The sequence below is a fragment of the Otolemur garnettii genome, unplaced genomic scaffold, assembly GCF_000181295.1.
Source record: "Otolemur garnettii isolate 467f Iridium unplaced genomic scaffold, OtoGar3 scaffold00220, whole genome shotgun sequence".
Lineage (NCBI taxonomy): Eukaryota > Metazoa > Chordata > Mammalia > Primates > Galagidae > Otolemur > Otolemur garnettii.
Genome location: NW_003852615.1, coordinates 2,137,983 through 2,155,037, shown reverse-complemented (window position 1 = coordinate 2,155,037; position 17,055 = coordinate 2,137,983). Strand labels below are relative to the sequence as shown.

The 17,055-nt window shown below is 39.7% G+C and overlaps 1 protein-coding gene across 3 annotated transcripts in view; it reads right to left on the bottom strand.

Moving 5' to 3' along the window:
* Positions 1-17,055, bottom strand: part of ABI3BP (ABI family member 3 binding protein) — a 233,430-nt gene that overhangs the window by 28,535 nt on the left and 187,840 nt on the right. For 2 of the 3 annotated variants that reach the window (XM_023508060.1, XM_023508061.1), the window contains 6 exons: positions 15,737-15,802; positions 13,999-14,073; positions 5,982-6,059; positions 3,450-3,542; positions 822-950; positions 111-179 (listed from right to left, as the gene is read on the bottom strand). In XM_023508060.1, the coding sequence (XP_023363828.1) occupies positions 111-179; positions 822-950; positions 3,450-3,542; positions 5,982-6,059; positions 13,999-14,073; positions 15,737-15,802 (510 nt within the window). The remainder of the gene's footprint in view (positions 1-110; positions 180-821; positions 951-3,449; positions 3,543-5,981; positions 6,060-13,998; positions 14,074-15,736; positions 15,803-17,055) is intronic. The other variant, XM_012812736.2, reaches the window with a different exon arrangement.

Genomic DNA, 17,055 nt, shown 5'->3' with positions numbered 1-17,055 from the left:
GCCCAAGAGTTTGAGGTTGCTGTGCACTGTGATGCCACAGCACTCTATTGAGGGTAACATAGTGAGACTCTGTCTCAAAAAAAAGTGAGATTTGGAGCCATCATAAATACCTTTGAATCTGGGCTTCCCAAGAGGATCAGTTTCTCTTGTTGGACTTGAGCTAAAGTCAGTTGTATTACCTGAGAATAGAAGATAATAAGTAATTTCGGCAACAGATTTTAAAAAGCATCACAATATAATGAAAAATTAGTAAAGAGTAAAGGTAGTCAATATTCCCCTTAGGAAACTGCTTGCAGCTTTGATTTTGTTTATTGTTATTATATGTGTTTATCTATAATAAATGACGTTTAACTTTGTCTTCCTTTGTCTTTGGTTTCCTTTATTATTATTATATGTGTTTATCTATAATAAAAGATGTTAACTTTTACTTTTTGCAAAGTATTCTGGAATATAATAAATAATAAATTAAACATTACAACCGAGTGGTGAATACTCATTAATAAATTAAAATATGTGTAGCTAGTAATAACATGTAATTTAGTAGTACACATTGGGTAGTCTAGATCTTTTTAGGAGCCAAACTTGGACACTTTCTTCTATGTCTGCTAAGGTAAAGAGTGTACTCTATAAGGAAGTATTGAAAAGAAGTGTAATTTTAAAATTAAAAAAACCCATGTTAGTCATAAAACTGAGTAAAACAGAAGACCCAGAACTGATTTCTTCCCTCCCATTTGAAATCTTTTAATACCTTAGAGCTAGGCATCCAGTGAGAACCGTGTATCAGAGCTAGGCATCCAGTGAGAACCGTGTATCATACTAACCCAGTTCTTCTCCGGAGGCAGGGGCTGTTGGTTGCTTTATCTCCGTCTCTATTTTGTCCAAGGGGGCTCCAGTAGGTCTGAGTGTTGCCCTCAGGGGTGGGGAAGTGATTTGACCTGATAAAATGATTCCTGTAATGTAGAGCCAAAATAGTCAGGCTTTAAAGGAACACTGCCAAGTCTCCCATTTATTTATCTGATGAATGTTGAGCAAACATTTACCATGTGGCATGGCCCTAGAGGCCAGGCTTGGAGAGAAATAAGATGAGCCAAGTATACTGAAGCCTTATGGTTTCTGTGAAAGAACTAGGTAAGGTCACAGAGGAGGCAAGAAAAGGGAGTGGTTCTGTCCATGGGGAGAGATAGGGGGGCTGTTCGGTTGGGTAGCAGGGGTGCCTTCAGGGAGGGTGTGCCAGTAAAGAGGAGTGTGAGCAGGAGTGGAGAGGAGATGTTGGAACAAGGGCCCTGCCAGGGAAGCAGGAAACAGCTAGGGGTGAGGGACAAGATAGATTATGAAAGAACTTGTATATTGCAGATTTGAATGTTATTATTAGGCAATAAGGACCCACTGATATATTTTCAATGGGAAGTAACATGATAAGATGACAAGATGGGTGGTTAGGGCACTAGGCTGGTGAGAGAGATGTCAGAAGCCTCAGGTGCTTACTGTGGGCAAGGAGGGACAGGGAGGTGAACTAGGGTAGGAGCAGGGGGCCTGGTGGAAGGGATGGACACAGGGCTGCTCAGGAGGTTCGCTGGTGGGCGTGGGACATGGCCAGAGAAGGAGGAAGATGCGTAGGGCAATATGCATACTTCAGGCCTGGTGGCCAGTGTAATGCTGGTGGCCAGTGTGAGCTGACCTGGTGAGTAGGGAACACGGGCAGAGCATTTCATCCTGGCAAGGAGAGCGGAATGGGAGGCCTTGGCACGACTGGAGATAGGGACAAGAGGCAGATGTGCCCAGGCATATGCGAGAGCCTTTGAGGACTCCCAGACACGCAGCTGGAATTCAGGAGACTCTGTCCGTGATGCTGATCCGCCCAGATCTCTACAGCTGCCCTTGTTTGCCTTTGTCTCCTCAACGCAGTGGGTTTCTTTGAGTTAGGGGTGGGGGTGGAGCCACAACCAGATATTATCTCAGAAGTGGATGGTGCCTACATTCTTCAGGTAGGGCCCAGCTGTGACAAAGCTGCCCACTGACCAAGGTGTCAAACTGCAGCTGCAGACAGGCAGCCTTAGGGGCAACTCTGGGGCAGTGGCCCCGTTTCCCATGGGCACACTCAGGCCTCAGTCTGACTCATCCAGTCTGACTTGGACGCCACTGGAGCTCAAATAACAGCTGCCAGGTTGCAACTGATGAGGAGGCGGCCAGTCTCACTGGGCTTGACTCAGAAAGGCACCAGATGCATGGGTGAGGGGCTGATTACTCCTCCGGCCCATGGGGAAAACCATCTAGTGAGAATTCACTATGTATGCGAGATGTCACGAAAGTTCCCTCACAATACCCTTCTCTTGCCCTCCGCTCCCTTTCACGTAAATCCTCATCTGTTCATCCTTCACAGTTGCCTTTAACACTGTTATCTTCGTTCCATCTACAAAGCACATCGGAGGGGAGATTCGGGGAGAGGGAGGACAGATGGAAAACAGGCAGCAGTTTGCTGGCAGGTCCTGGGGGAAGGGACCTCGAGAGAAATGAATGAGGGCTGGCTTTCCTTTGACCTGGGTTGATTTTCACTGATTCTTAGTTTTATCCATTTATTCACTTACTTAGTATCTGTTAGATATTCCCTATGTGCTAAGCACTGGATTGGGTTCTGGATTTCAGGAAAAAATATCCAGGGCTCTGTCATCACAGAGCTCAGTCCGGTAGGGAAGACAAGTCTGCAAACAACCCGGCCTCAAACGCTTCGCTCTGTGCTCTGACAGGTGTGTATCAAGGAAACGCAGACCAGAGAAGCCGTGGTAAGACTACCTGGGGAGTCAGGGAAGGTTTCTTTAAGAAACGATGGGGTGTATCTATCCCAGGCCTGGGAGGAGTTGTTCTTGGAGGGAAAACAACAGTTATGAGGCCTGCAGGTGGGAGGCAGCTTGCTCCCCGACATGCCCCTGCCTGGCGGCACAGGCTGGATCTGCTCAGTCACCCTGAATATTTTAGTCCCAAATCTCCCCCTGAGTACTGTAATACTGGGGAGGGCAGGAAGGTTGGTGGATAGAGGAGCTTTCAGTGAGACGAATAGGATTTCATTTCAGGAGACAGAATAATAGTTGATGACAGGGCGTCACATTTTCCATTGCCCCCAGGAACTTGGCACGTACAGCATCCCATCCAAATAAGCTACTTGCTGATGGGCCCGTGTCAGCTTCAATCTAAATTCCAAGCACACAAACTTCTAAGCAGCAAACTGGTCTAGATGCAGAGGGACGGTTTCTTTTACCCCACCCATTCCTAAGACGGGTTATGATGAGTTCTCCAGGTTGTCATTTACAGTGTCTGGTCTTCTGGGTCAACACAAGTACGTGCCACACACTCCAGCGGCTTGTCCCCTGCCTGAACTAGCACACCAAGTAGGGCTTGTGGCTGGCTAGTAAGACAAACCACACAGGGAGAAGGAAGGTGGACAATGAACATACCCGCGCTTCCTGGCTTTCCAGTGACGTTATTTGGTGGTAAAGGTTTTCTTCGTGGGGGTGTAGGTCTGGGTGGCCAGGGTGGGCGGCGTGTGCCTAGAATTGTGGATAAGAGATTATATTACAGATAAAGCCATCATAAGGATTCACTGCACAAAAATCATGGGCTTTTATTAATTAAAAAAATGTTTACTAAGTAGCAGTGCATGATGGAGAGTAGATTCTATAAGAAAGTGCGTATGAGCAATATATTGATATTCCTGTATTGGTGTTAGTCATGTACCCAAGGATAACAAAGCACATTAATATATGGAAAAACGTATCTTCTAATTATAGATGGAAATACAGTTGATACAGTTGACCCTTTGTATCCTGTGGGTTCTCTATCCATTGATTTAGCCAACAGTCGATGAAAAATACTCAGGGGAAAAAAGTAATAAAAACGATGATATACCAAAAACAAAACCAAAAATAAAACCCCCCAATGTACAGTATTACAACTATTTATACTGTATTTATGGTGGATTAGATAATATAGGTAATCTAGAGACGATTTAAAGCATCCAGAAAGATGTGCACAGGTGACATAAGCCACTCCAGCATCCTCAGAGTTTGGAATCTGAAGGGACTCCTGGAACCCACAGATCTGGAAGAACACATGCACAGAGGCACATCTGCCTTTTGAAAGGCTCTATAGATATGTAGATTTAACATCTTTTGATTTTTAAAATATATTTAAAAGTAGCATTTCTGAACTTCATTATCCCCAATTGCCTTTGATTTTGAGACTGCAATTTCTTGTATCTGTTAAAGAAAATAAAATTTTAGGACCTCTAAATTTGTTATACCAAGGAAGAAATTAATCCATGGAGACCGAGTCACATAGCATGTTTGCAATTCTGCTTCTTAGATTATAAACTCCCTTTCTCGTTGTTCTTTTTCTATAAATGACTAGAAGAAACCAGAAAACAGACCCCCTCCCCCATCCAGTCTGGTCAAATCCCTGATCTTTGTTATAGATTAAGTCCTCTCAATAGTGTGCTGTGCCTAACTCAGTCTAGATAGTGCCCAAGACTTCATGACAGTTACTCTTCAATGGAATACTAAATATACCTTTCCCTGAAGAAAAAGACTACCTCAACTAAGGCATAGTTGTAACTATACATTAAGCCTTGAGTAGCAAGATGTTGAAATTCTGTTAAATTTTCCTGAAAGCTCTGTATATGTGAGTGGCTCCGAACGTCTACATTTTGAAACCTGGACTTCCATTCTTTGGAATCCATGCTCTTTGGCAGCTCTTCCTCAAACTTTGAGCTCGAATAAACTCCTTCTAAACTAGATTCTGACTCTTTTAATTATTTTAAGTTGACACACCATTTTAACTCCAATTGTTAAAATTGTTAAAGTTGATAATTTTGCCTTTTGTGGGTGTTCCATCCCATCCCCTACATAATTGATTATATAATTATAATTAAACAAAGAGCTTTAGAACTTCTCAAATGATTACATCAAAGCAACCCCGACAGAGAAACAACCAACTGGTGTTTGTGGACCATAGGGTTGATATGAGCACTTGCTCTGGTTGTTCACTGCACTTGGCCAGGGAGGTACGAGTGGGCACCAAGGTTTAGTATCCATTCTGCTTGCTTACTCTTGAGCTCCAGCACCAGCCCTGATGGGGGACATGTTTTCCTAATTGGCGATTCAGCAGAATTTATCCATTATATATCCCACTTAAAGGGTGGGATCAAGAGGCACCTTTTTATAATTTGCACAAAGTTGTCTATTTTGCACAAAAATTGGCAAGGTAGAGGTACTTGGAGCAGTCCACCTTAACCCCCATTTTTTTGGTCTTGCATTATAGCTTCAACATTTCTCTCTTTCTTTGCCTAATATATGCTGGTTTTAAAATCTTCACATAAAATTATTAATCTAGGAAAATACCCCATCACAAAAAGTACTTTCTATAATACTAGAAAGAGAAAAAGAGAAATGACAAAGTGTGTGTGTGTTTTGGGAAGTAGTGGCATTTGGGACATTAATATATCAGGGTAGGTCTCATGGTATCCTTTTATGAAGCAGAGGCCTTATTCAATGCAAAGGTTTCTGAATCAACAGCTTCACACTTTTGACCTATTGCATGAGCATACCCTTAAATCAGCAAAGTAAATAATTTTAGGCAAAAGGATATTGCAATGAATCATAGAAGAGTAAAATACATGAGTAAATACAAGAGTAAAAACATGATTAAAAACTAGAACCTGTAGTGATTCTATGGAATTTATCCATTATAATCCCTTAAAACAAATTATTAAGTTAGTATCCCATTAGATGTTCTTACTTAATTTCTACCTGGGGATCTTTCCATTGCCCTAAAGATTTCAAATGTCTTTCTAGCTATACTCCTGCATCACGGCCCCGACCCTTAGGAGGCTGCATGGATATTGCTATTTTTGTTATAACAAATGGTACCGCAGTTACCACCCAAATTGCAGAGCTGAGTTACCACAAGGGAGCCAGCATCTTGTTCCTTACCTGGTCTTCTTGTGGTGTGGCTAGAGTCCACTGACATATCGCCATCAGGACCTGTTGGCTGAGGCACTTGTTTGATCCCTGTGAGCAAAAATAATGAGAGGGAATAAATACACAGCAAAAATACACTAAATGTTGTTCTTTGTGGAGATGGGGTAGAGTTATCAGTAGTAATGTGCATTCTTTTATTTTTTCGAAACAGAGTCTTACTCTGTTGCCCTTCGTAGAGTGAGTGCTATGGCCTCATTGCTCACAGCAACCTCAAACTCTTGGGCTCAAGCGATCCACTTGCCTCAAGTTTTTTCATTTTTAGTAGAGTTTGGATCTCCCTCTTGCTTAGGCTGGTCTCAAACTCGTGAACTCAAGTGATCCACCTGCCTTGGCTTCCCAGAGTGCTAGGATTACAGGCATGAGCCACCATACCCAGCCATAATGTACATTCTTTACAGAGCAAGGGCACTGGTGTTCTTATGTCCAGACACCTTAATTGGCTTCTACTATCTGGCTATTAAAGAAATTAAACCCCTACATTCACTGGGGTGATATTTTCTCTGTAGAATTATCATTTGATTGTGCATTGTGGTTTCGTCTCAGTTTTCTGCAACACTCCACAATCGTTATGCATTGCCTTCCTGGGCAGCACTGCCTTAGCAAGCAGAATTTCATTTGTGTTGTTGGCTACCTCTTGACAACACTGATGGGTAAATTTTATGGTTTAAAAAAGTTCCCCCAACTCCTCCATTCTCATTTAAAACAAATAAAAAGAAGCTTTAGAATTCCATTGTGTTGGGTTTGTACTTACTGAATTGACTTGAAAAAATATTCCTGGGGAGGCAGTGACTATTAGGCTGGGGAAGCCACTAATGACCTTTAACTTTGGGGTCCGTAAATTCACCCTGGCAGGCCTAGCACTCCAAATTATTGTTTGAAAGAAACTGATCTGAAAATCACTTCATGTGGCATTTTGTCTCCTAAATCCCTCAAACAATCTGGTAGTTATTACTCAGCCATTTACCTAAATACCCAGCGCTTAGATTTTGGGTAGCTATCCTAGGATAAAGGGAACCAACTGGGTTTCATGCTATTTTTACAAAATTATTCTTTTATAAAAAAATCTTTCCTGATATGGCTGACAGACATTTAGAAAATATAAATAGTAAAAATAACCTTTAGGTATAATGGCTTGTCCTACAAAAGCATCCATACTAATTAGAGGACCTGACTACAATGTACATATTAAAAATAATTAAACATTTATCAAATATACTAGTTTGTACATTAACAATGACAACCACATGACAACAATCCTGTTTTGAGGGCACACTGTGGTCCAGGGCCTGGGTAGGGACATTACATACTCAACCTCATTTCATGTGTGGGCAGGTATATTGACTGAACATACAACAGAAGCTTTGCTTGCCAAAAATTAGATGATATTTTCACATTAATTTATGAAACTCAGGGGATGAACCTTATATTGCAATCCCACACCCTCTGTTGCTTGAATAAGAGATAAGATAGAAAATCATGGAGAATGTTTATATGGAATTGTGAATTTATTTATTTATTTATATATTTTTTAATTAAATCATAACAGTACACATTAATACTATCATGGGGTACAGTGTACTGTTTCTGTATACGATTTGGAGTACTTTCATCCAACTGATTAACATAGCCTTCATGTCTTTTTCTTAGTGATTGTGTTAAGACATTTATATTCTACATTTAGAGAGATTCACATGTACCCTTATAGGATGAACCGTAAGCGTGGTCCCACCAATCACCTTCCCTCCACCCATCCTCCCCTCCTCTTTGATCCTATAATTCTTCTATTAGGTATATATCCCGAAGACCAAAAATCACACTACAATAAAGATATCTGTATCAGAATGTTCACTGTAGCCCAATTCATAATTGCTAGGTCATGGAAGAAACCCAAGAGCCCATCCATCCACGAATGGATCAATAAACTGTGGTATATGTACACCATGGAATACTATGCAGCCATTAAGAAAGATGGAGACTTTACCTCCTTCTTGTTTATATGGATGGAGCTGGAAAATATTCTTCTTAGCAAAGTATCCCAAGATGGAAGAAAAAGTATCCAATGTACTCAGCCCTACTATGAAACTAATTTATAGCTTTCATAGGAAAGCTATAACCCAATTTTAGTCTAGGAACATGGAGAATTGTGAATTTAATCATGAGTTAAATAATCATACTTATTTGTGGTAGGAAAAGAAGTGCTTTTCAGGACAGTGACTATTTTGTGGCTGATCCCACAGGCATGGCACAGATGGCTCATTAGTCTTCTTCCTGCGTCCCACTGTCAGGGGTGATGGTGCCGGGAAATGGCTCATTTGCATGGTTATTCTGAGAATGGCATAGTGAAGAAAACTACTTCTGTTTGTGTCACGGGGATCACTCAGCTTGGTGAGGTTTGATTTATCGCTATATGAAAATTAAAAAAAAAAAAGGATATACTCTGTAAGCCTAACAGGCTGTGTTTGCCTTCAGCTAATGCTTTCTCCAAATCTTTCTACCCTTTGAGAAATAAAGTATTTTGATTCCATACTGTGCAAACACTTCACATATTACCTGATTTGACTCTTACCACCCTTCTGTGTAGGAGATACTATCTGTGTTCCACAGATGAGGAAGCCCAAAGCAAGGGGAAATTCAGCAATTTGCCTGAAGTCTCACAGCCACTGGGATTCCGTGTGGAGATTTACTTGGCCCCAAAGCCTATTTTGCATAGCACAGAGAACTTACTGTCTCCTCATTGTATTCCTCCTTCCATTATTCATGACTAAGTGACTACAGCCCTAGAGCCCTCTACACTGTTTCTTGGGTGGGCTGAGCTGCCCCACCATGTGAGACCTACATGGCTGTGGCTGCCAAGCACATGGCATCCAGCTGTGCCACCAGTGTGTGTGACCCAGGAATAGCCCAGGCTGACAGCAGTCCCAACCAGGCACAGGCAGATCCACCAGGCCACAGGGCAAGTGCCTGAAGGGGCTGGTGAATTAGAGATCTAGGACCCCTGGAGAGAACCTGAAATTCTCTAGGGTTACTTTATGCATAATACCAAGGCTATACATTTCCTTGACTCTCTTTTTTAATCAAGGGGAAAACTGGAAGAAACTAGCCATTTTCTGTCACTTTCTATATAGAAGGAAACAGAAAATTATGACTATTAGGATCCTTAGACGTAAGTACCCAAATCAATAACCAACTGCTAAACTGGACTTTTTCCAGTCTTTAGAAATGGATAGAAACCAGTGGCATAGAAAAGTGTTGGGAAGAGCCCTGCCAAAGGCAGCCAGGGGCTCAGTGGAAAGACCTGGGGACCGGAGACTGGGCTCTAGCTCTGTCTGGCCTTGCCTCTCCCACACCTAGCTACAGTTCAGGCCCTGAGTCAGAGGAGAGCAAATGAAGGCCAAAGGTAGCAGAGAGGTGATGGGAAGAGAGAGTAGGAAACCAGGAAGAGGGATACTGCAGAGAAGGAATCCTCAGGAATTGGCACCCCGTCTAAGAGTTGGGCCCTGGCTATAACCAGAATTCTTTTGCTCTCCGTCAGGATTAACAAACATTTCCTCTGAAGGGCAGACTCAGCTCTGTAAGCACCCAGAGGTGACCTCCAGTGTGAGTGTCCAACTGCCCTGTGGGAGTTTTCTAAGAATCTCTGGATTAATACAGTTCACCCGTTAGCAGTTTGTTATCCAAAATGAAGTAATAGTTTGGATACTTTTAACCATGGTAACAAAAACTTTGCAAACACACACAGTAAAAGCTGGGAATCAATTTTTAAATGAACCAGCAACTCTATTTCTTGTGACCAAAAAGGGTGATGTTTATGGATTATTGGTCTCCTTGTCCCCAAATCTTAGCACCTGACTAAAAATGAGCCAGCAGACAGGGAGCTTTAGTCACAGCCCAGAAAAACACATTCCTCAGCCCCACATGTGCCAAGGCGGTTTCAGAATTATTCTTTGCCTGGCATATAATGGGCTTTCAATAAATGTTGTTTGAATCAAAGAATAGCTGCACAGCTCAACAGCTTCCTTCTTCAGAGAGAATGTCAGAGAGATTGTCCAGCACAGAAAATATTTTTAGCTTCATGTGCTATATGGTCTCTGTCTCAACTATTTGACACTGCCATTGTACCATGAAAGCAAGCTGTATTCCAACAAAACTTTAGCTACAAAAAAAGGCAGCAAGCCAGATTTGGCCCCTGGGGTTGTCATTTACCCAATACTCTGATCTAGGGCACGTACAACAAGGATGTCTGTAGGCAGGTCTCAAGGAGATTCTAATACGTAGAACACATTAGCCAACAGGGATGTTTCTCTGAAAACCTTAAAAATGTAAACTCCTAAAAAAATGGCCCACCTAAAATCTCAGTCTCTGCAGAGTACTTTCTAACCTTGAGGAGAAAAATATCTATTTATAAATATAGGCGTGAAATATACATACATCAGGAAAAATATCTGTGCTGGTGTTATAAAATAAGTAAAACACTGAGCTCAGGAGATTCGAGAGGTTTTCAGGAGATTCGAGAGGTTTATGGAATTACTGAATGATTTTTACAGAGATCCCAATAGTCAAAGTTCTATAGTCTTCAGGCCTAATAATGTTTTTAGTTTTCTGAGGGCACAACTTTAGGGGGCCTAAGGCCATGAAGAATATGTCCCATCCACCCTACACACTTTCTTTATCGACTATTTTTTTTAAAATGTAAAACATCTTGAGTTGGAAACTTCAGCAAACAAACAACAGCAAAAAGTACAGAAAAAGGTATGTGGGATAGAAAATAAAGATAAGTATTCTGTGTAAGACATCAAAGTCGAATATGGAATCAGGTACTACAGTCTCTCATTGAGACTCACTTCAGGCTGGAAGGGAATGTAAAATTGCATCTGAAGAAAATAAACTTATGTATTTATGTGAACAGATACATATCTGTAAACAAGCCAGGTCAAAACTATGTAGAATCAAAGGAAGGGTAACTCTGGTAAGTCTATTTTTAAAAATTGGTGAGAATAGGTTTTAAAACATTTTTTCTCATCAATTTCTAGACAAATATTTGACAGCTGCTAAATTTTTCTGTATAATATGTTACATTCATGATCATGTTATCTGTAATTTCTGATTTTTATGTCATTTACTGCATTTCCTTACTATCGCATTAGTTAAGCATCCACTATTATATTCAATGGAAGTTGTGAAAGTAGGAATCCTTCCTGTATTCTTGATGTTAGGAGTAAAGAATTCATTCTTTCACTTTTAAGTATGTTAGTTGTGGGCTTTTCACAGATGCCATTTATCAGATTGAGGGAACTTCCTTCTATTCCTAATTTACTGAGAATTTTCATTGTGAATGAATTTAAAATTTTGTGTAATGGTTATTTTTGCCATCTACTCAGATGATTGTGGGAACAGGTTAGAAAAATTATAAATGAAAAAAAGCAGAAAAGTGTAAGGGGTTCAAGCGGCAAGAGCCTCCAAACTTATCTTGAAAGCTGAATACAGTCATGAGAATAGAATGCTCAACCAGTTTTGAACAAGTTAAAAGATTAGATTAGGAAGCAGCTGCTTGGGCTGGAAGGGAAAAATAAGCTGTAGAGATTAAAAGGTGACATCTCCTCCTTCTTATAATATGTCTCTCTTTAAAAGTTAATTCTAACTCAGACCCTTTGTCCACCCATTATACACTATTCACCTTGGGTCTTATGCAAGATCACCCATATGTCATGTGTGGGGACATAATTTCCTTGCTCCTACATTATCGTAATGAGTCAGCTAATGCTATATTTGAAACGATTGACCAAACACAAGAAAAAGCCTGGTAGAAACTTGGGTCAGGGTGGCATTCTTCCAGTGCATCTTGACGCTAGTTAGAGTACACACCTCTCTGACTGTGAGAGTCTTTATCACACCAACCTCCTCAGTTCTAGCCAGAGTCCAAGGATGTCCATGGGGGCAAACAACAACAGATGATCATGAGATTTTTGTCCTTTATTCTATTAATGTGGGGAATTGCACTAATATCCTTGAATGTTAAGCCAACCTTGCATTCTTGGGGTAAATTGCATTTGGTCATTATATACTATTAAACATGGAGATGTACCACTCAGATCTCCATTCAAAGCTTCCTCAGCTGAGGCTTACCCTGATGGAGAAGACAATGGAATTCTGTCTGCTGACCACACTCCCTACAAGTGGGCAGCAAGTCCTGCCTTGACAGAAGACTGTGATAGATAGACAATGGAATACAGACCAGGTGTAACAAAGTCTGCCTGGGGAGGGAGGTAGAGTAAGGCAAGGGGGACAGTGTTCAGTTTTTCCTGCTTATGTCCACTAGCCCAATTTCTATCAGCAGTCAACTAAAGAAGCTCTGATACGAGATTGTATTCTTCCAAAGTTAAGTTGGGTAAGTTATCATTGTAAGTTGACTTTATGTATACAGAGGTAACAGAGATACATTTGTGATGCTAGAGGTTTTAGGAAAAATGTTTATATTGTTGATAAGCTAAAATGTAACAATCCTTTATTCCCCCTCTAAAAGACAGTATGCTCCTAGTAAGAATGTCTGAAGGTTAAAGGCTACATAGCTTCTTTACTCATTCTTTCATTTGCTTTGTTCACTGATAAATACTTGCCTTTATTTTTATGTATTTGCAACTTTTAAGCATTATTTGAATATTAAGCAATTTGTACCTGCCTTCTTCCCAAAAGGAACTGAGAGAAAGTGGCTTTGTTAACAGCCAGATTGCTAATGTCAATCAGAGAAATTATGCCTAATCTCACAGTTGGGATGAATAAAAGGAGCTTCTGAGATACTGGAATGTGTCCTCACTTTTCATGAGACAGGAATTTATAGCATTGGCCTCATTATTTAGTGTGAAGAGAATTCTTAGAATTTCAGAGACCAGTACAAAAAAACATGTTCTAAAGCAAATCTATACTATATAAGTTTAGGTATTATTCACATCTCTTTCTCCTTAGAGAATCATCGTGGGTTGACTAAATGTATATGCACTAAATAAAGTTTATTTTTCATCTTCTTAACACGTTCTGTAAGCACAAAATTTATACTATTATTATTATGATTTTTGAGACAAAGTTTCAGTTTGTCACCCTTGGTAGAGTACTAGGGTGTCATAGCTCACAGCAACCTTGAAATCTTGGGCTTGCTCTTGCTCAGGCTGGTCTTGAACTCCTGAGCTCAGGCAATCCACTCACGTTGGCCTCCAAGAGTGCTGGGATTAGGCATGAACCACAGCCCTGGGCTTTATTAAAAATATTTTAAGGCATGATACAATTCTTTGTTAAGTCATCTAATAACTACTGTTTAGCTAACCATGGAGTAAATTCAGTGTTTGAGCTTTTATCAGATCAGCAGGCCTACTTTTTCTAGAATGATATCTACTCCCATCGATCTGACTGGATTAGGACTATGCCATTTATTTAAGCTGAGTGCTTTGAAAACTTTAATATGACTGTAAGCAGTGTAGAAAATTGTTAATTGCTGTGGTTAAATCTGCTTCTTTTTGTTTGAATTTCATATTACAGATTGCTAATAGATCCAGGTCTTAAAAAAATTATAATAGTACTTGTGAAATTATAAAGTTCAACCAAGTAATTACAGCTCAAAGACCAGTTTGTATGTGAAAAGCATTTTGAAGCAGGGAAAACAGCTATTTTTATTATTTTCATTCCACACTTCATATTTAATGAGGATTTATTTTTATTAAACCATAGTTGTGTACCAGTCAGGATTTTTTTTTAAAGCAGGATTGCATATAGTAACTAATTTAATAGACTACATTTATTTTCAGAGATATTTGAAGTTTTGATTTTGGAATAAGTTATATTTTTCAATTGCAGTTTTACTAAGAGTTTACAACAGTGGTAAAAAGGAAATTGAAATGTGAATTCAACAAAGTTATACATATTGAATAATCACACTTGTAGTTTTGACAAGATCAAAAGGGAATACATTTGTGATCATTACCTGTTTTCACTCCATTCCCACTGGGCATCCCACTGGGTTTGGGTCGACTGGGTCTTGTAGTTGTCCTATTCAGAACTACAATGAAGTGAGAAATAAATATTTCACACATTTTCTTATTAAACATTTTCAGTCATGGAAAACAAAACTTCCTAGAGAATTAAAAGTCATTTTAACTGCAAAGCAAAACTGGTTGCTTACCAAAAAATATTATTCAGAAAATATAAACCACGTTCTGGTATAAAAATCATAAACCTGAATTTGGAAAGAGAGACCTGAATTTGTACTCTGAGGTGACCACTGAGCTTCAAAACTTGACTTGAAAAAATAACTGACAAGGGAACTTCTAAAGGGCAAATCCCTTGCTTCATTTATATGTGAGCATTCGATACATTCCATAGTGCAACAGAGGAAAGACTGGGACTAACACATGTCTAAAGAAAAACCAAAACCCGAATCATATGTATTTGTTGAGGCCTTAGTTCATAACTCATAAATTGGCAGTCCTTTTGTAAGACTCTCTAGGACAGATGTTTCATCATACTAGTCCTTGCCTAAGGCCATTGTCAAATACAGAACTTGATGAAAGCATTTAAGTTTCTCTTGTGCTCTGTAGAAAGCTACAGCATCACCCAGACTAAATTTAAAAGGTCACTTATTTTCCTTTCAGAAGACTCTTCAAAGAGGAGCTCTACGCATGTGTTCCTAATGAGCAAACAACAGTCACACTGTGCGCCTCTGAATCCCTCCCCGCTTGCTCCCAGCACCTCAGTTTCCTCAGCTACACCCCAGTTGGCAAACAGTCCTTGGTAGCTGTTACTGTTTCAGTATTTTGTAGAAATGTTTACTGTAGCCAGCCATACAAAAAGAAACATGGAGATACACTTATTTTGAAAAGATTTCTGTGCCTAACTACCTTTAGAAATCAGAGAATTATAGCAAAATACATGGGCTCTCCATGAAGCAAAGAATTTTAAAAAATCATTTGTTCTTTCTTTCATGTGCCTGTAGATACAGTCACCAAGAACATCCACTTCTAAATGTGTTTCATCATGTAGAACGTTAAGAAGACACAATGAAGGACAGGACAAAAAACACAAGAGTCTGATGCAAATTGGGCCTTAGCATAGTAATGATTTCTATAAGTCAAATCAATCCTTCCAAGTTTATTATTTTCCTAAATGAGCTGCAGGAAGGGAGATCCCAGAACCTTAGGAGAATTTAGTCAATTTCTATTATTTCCCAATATATAATTATAACTTTATTTTTGCTGTTTAGAAGCTGTGAAAATTATTTTATCCTTTAGAGAAATCAATAAAAATATTTTCCAAGAGTCATTTTATATTGAGATGGACCATCTTTTCTTAAAAGAGAAATAACATTTGAAAGCAAGTAGTATCAAATGATAGGTTAGTTTATACTCTCTCTGTTAGCGCCATGGAAAATTAAAGGGACATGTGTGATTTAGACACAAACATTATTTTAAACATACTTTTATATTGATTAAGTTTCATAATGGTCTCTGATTCTGATCATCCTTAAAAACTTGAGTCAAGACTTGTCACTGCCATGGATTCAGCAGTATCCCTCCACTTATCTTTAAGAATAAGAATTTCTCATGCCCTTTATTGCAAGGTAATATACCTCCTCCTTCCTTTGGTGTATTTGGTTGTTTCAATTCATTCGTATCTTTCCCAACCTGCAGATTATTTAGGCCATCAGAGAATGGGAAACAACTTACCAGGTCTGACGTGTGGTTTTTCTGGTGTTCTGGGCCTCACAGGAGTAGTGTACAATCTGAGCGGTGCTGAAACGGAGGAAACACTTCACATTTAATAATAATCAACACTGTAAAGTCCACTGAATGGAGACCTAGCACCCTAGGTATCAACAACTTGTACACTCTGCATGGAAGTAGAAATAATATTCTGAATTCCCAATTATGCATTAAAGACTCATGCTAAAGGACAATAAAACAAGTGGAAATATTCAAGACTGAAAATTAAAGCTGCACATAGTCCAAGTGAGATAGGTCATTTGCAATGCGTGTTAAGGATTGTCATCATGAATAAAATCATACATGAAAAAAAAAAAAAGGATTGTCATCATGTAGTCCACGTTTTGCAGGAGCATGCCCCTTACCACGTGGTTGCTTAACCTTATAAACACAGAGGCCATTCATCCATCTGCCAGTCCACCCATCTGTCTATCCATCCATCTACCCATCCATGTCTCTCAATAAAGAGTCACTCTGGCACGTTATTTTGCCAAAGAAGAGAAGAAATATTAAAGGTAAAAATATTAAAGGTAAAAAATATTAAAGGTAAAAAGAAATAAATGTTAAGGTAGGTAAGAAGAAAAGAGTAGAACTACGTGGTCTTTATCAAATTGTCTTCGCTCATGAACCCTGAAATGAATAAATGTGCCATCCATAACGCAGTAGAAATGAGAAAAAAAATGACACTGTGCTCCATGTCCATCAAGAAAGGGCAAGCAAGGAGAAAGTACTCAGATAAGCCCTGGGGCCACCTTGTTGCTTTTTCCTAATGAAGTCTTGCTGAGTGAGAGGAATAAGTGGGTGATTGTTATATGCAAGCAATTTTGTGAAAACCTGCTGAAATTTTTTTGCTTCCTAAGGTTCTAAAATGTGCACTCATCATGGAATTTGTTCTCCCCACCCCTGTTCTCCTTCTCCCCTGCTCCCATACCCGACACTGCCTCTGGCCACCAACTTTCTTGGTAATGCTTCCTTAGCTAATACTGGAAAACTTTGTCTTGCAAACAATGTAAGTAGATTACCTTGTTTTGATGATTTTGTTCACATATTGAGTGGTATTTATATAACCGTAGATCAGCAATGCCTTGCTCACCAAGTTAAAAAAAATGCCTGTGAAATAGGTTACGATGTAGCTCCTCATTTATAAATTTCCTGTGTAAAGACTGATGAGCAGGAGCAGCCTGTGCTGCAGGCCAACAGCAGGTGTGTCCTGGCATTATAGGTTTAGTGGGGCCCTTCCTAAGTATCATAAGCAGAGTGAACAGAGGTACTGTGGCTGTAAA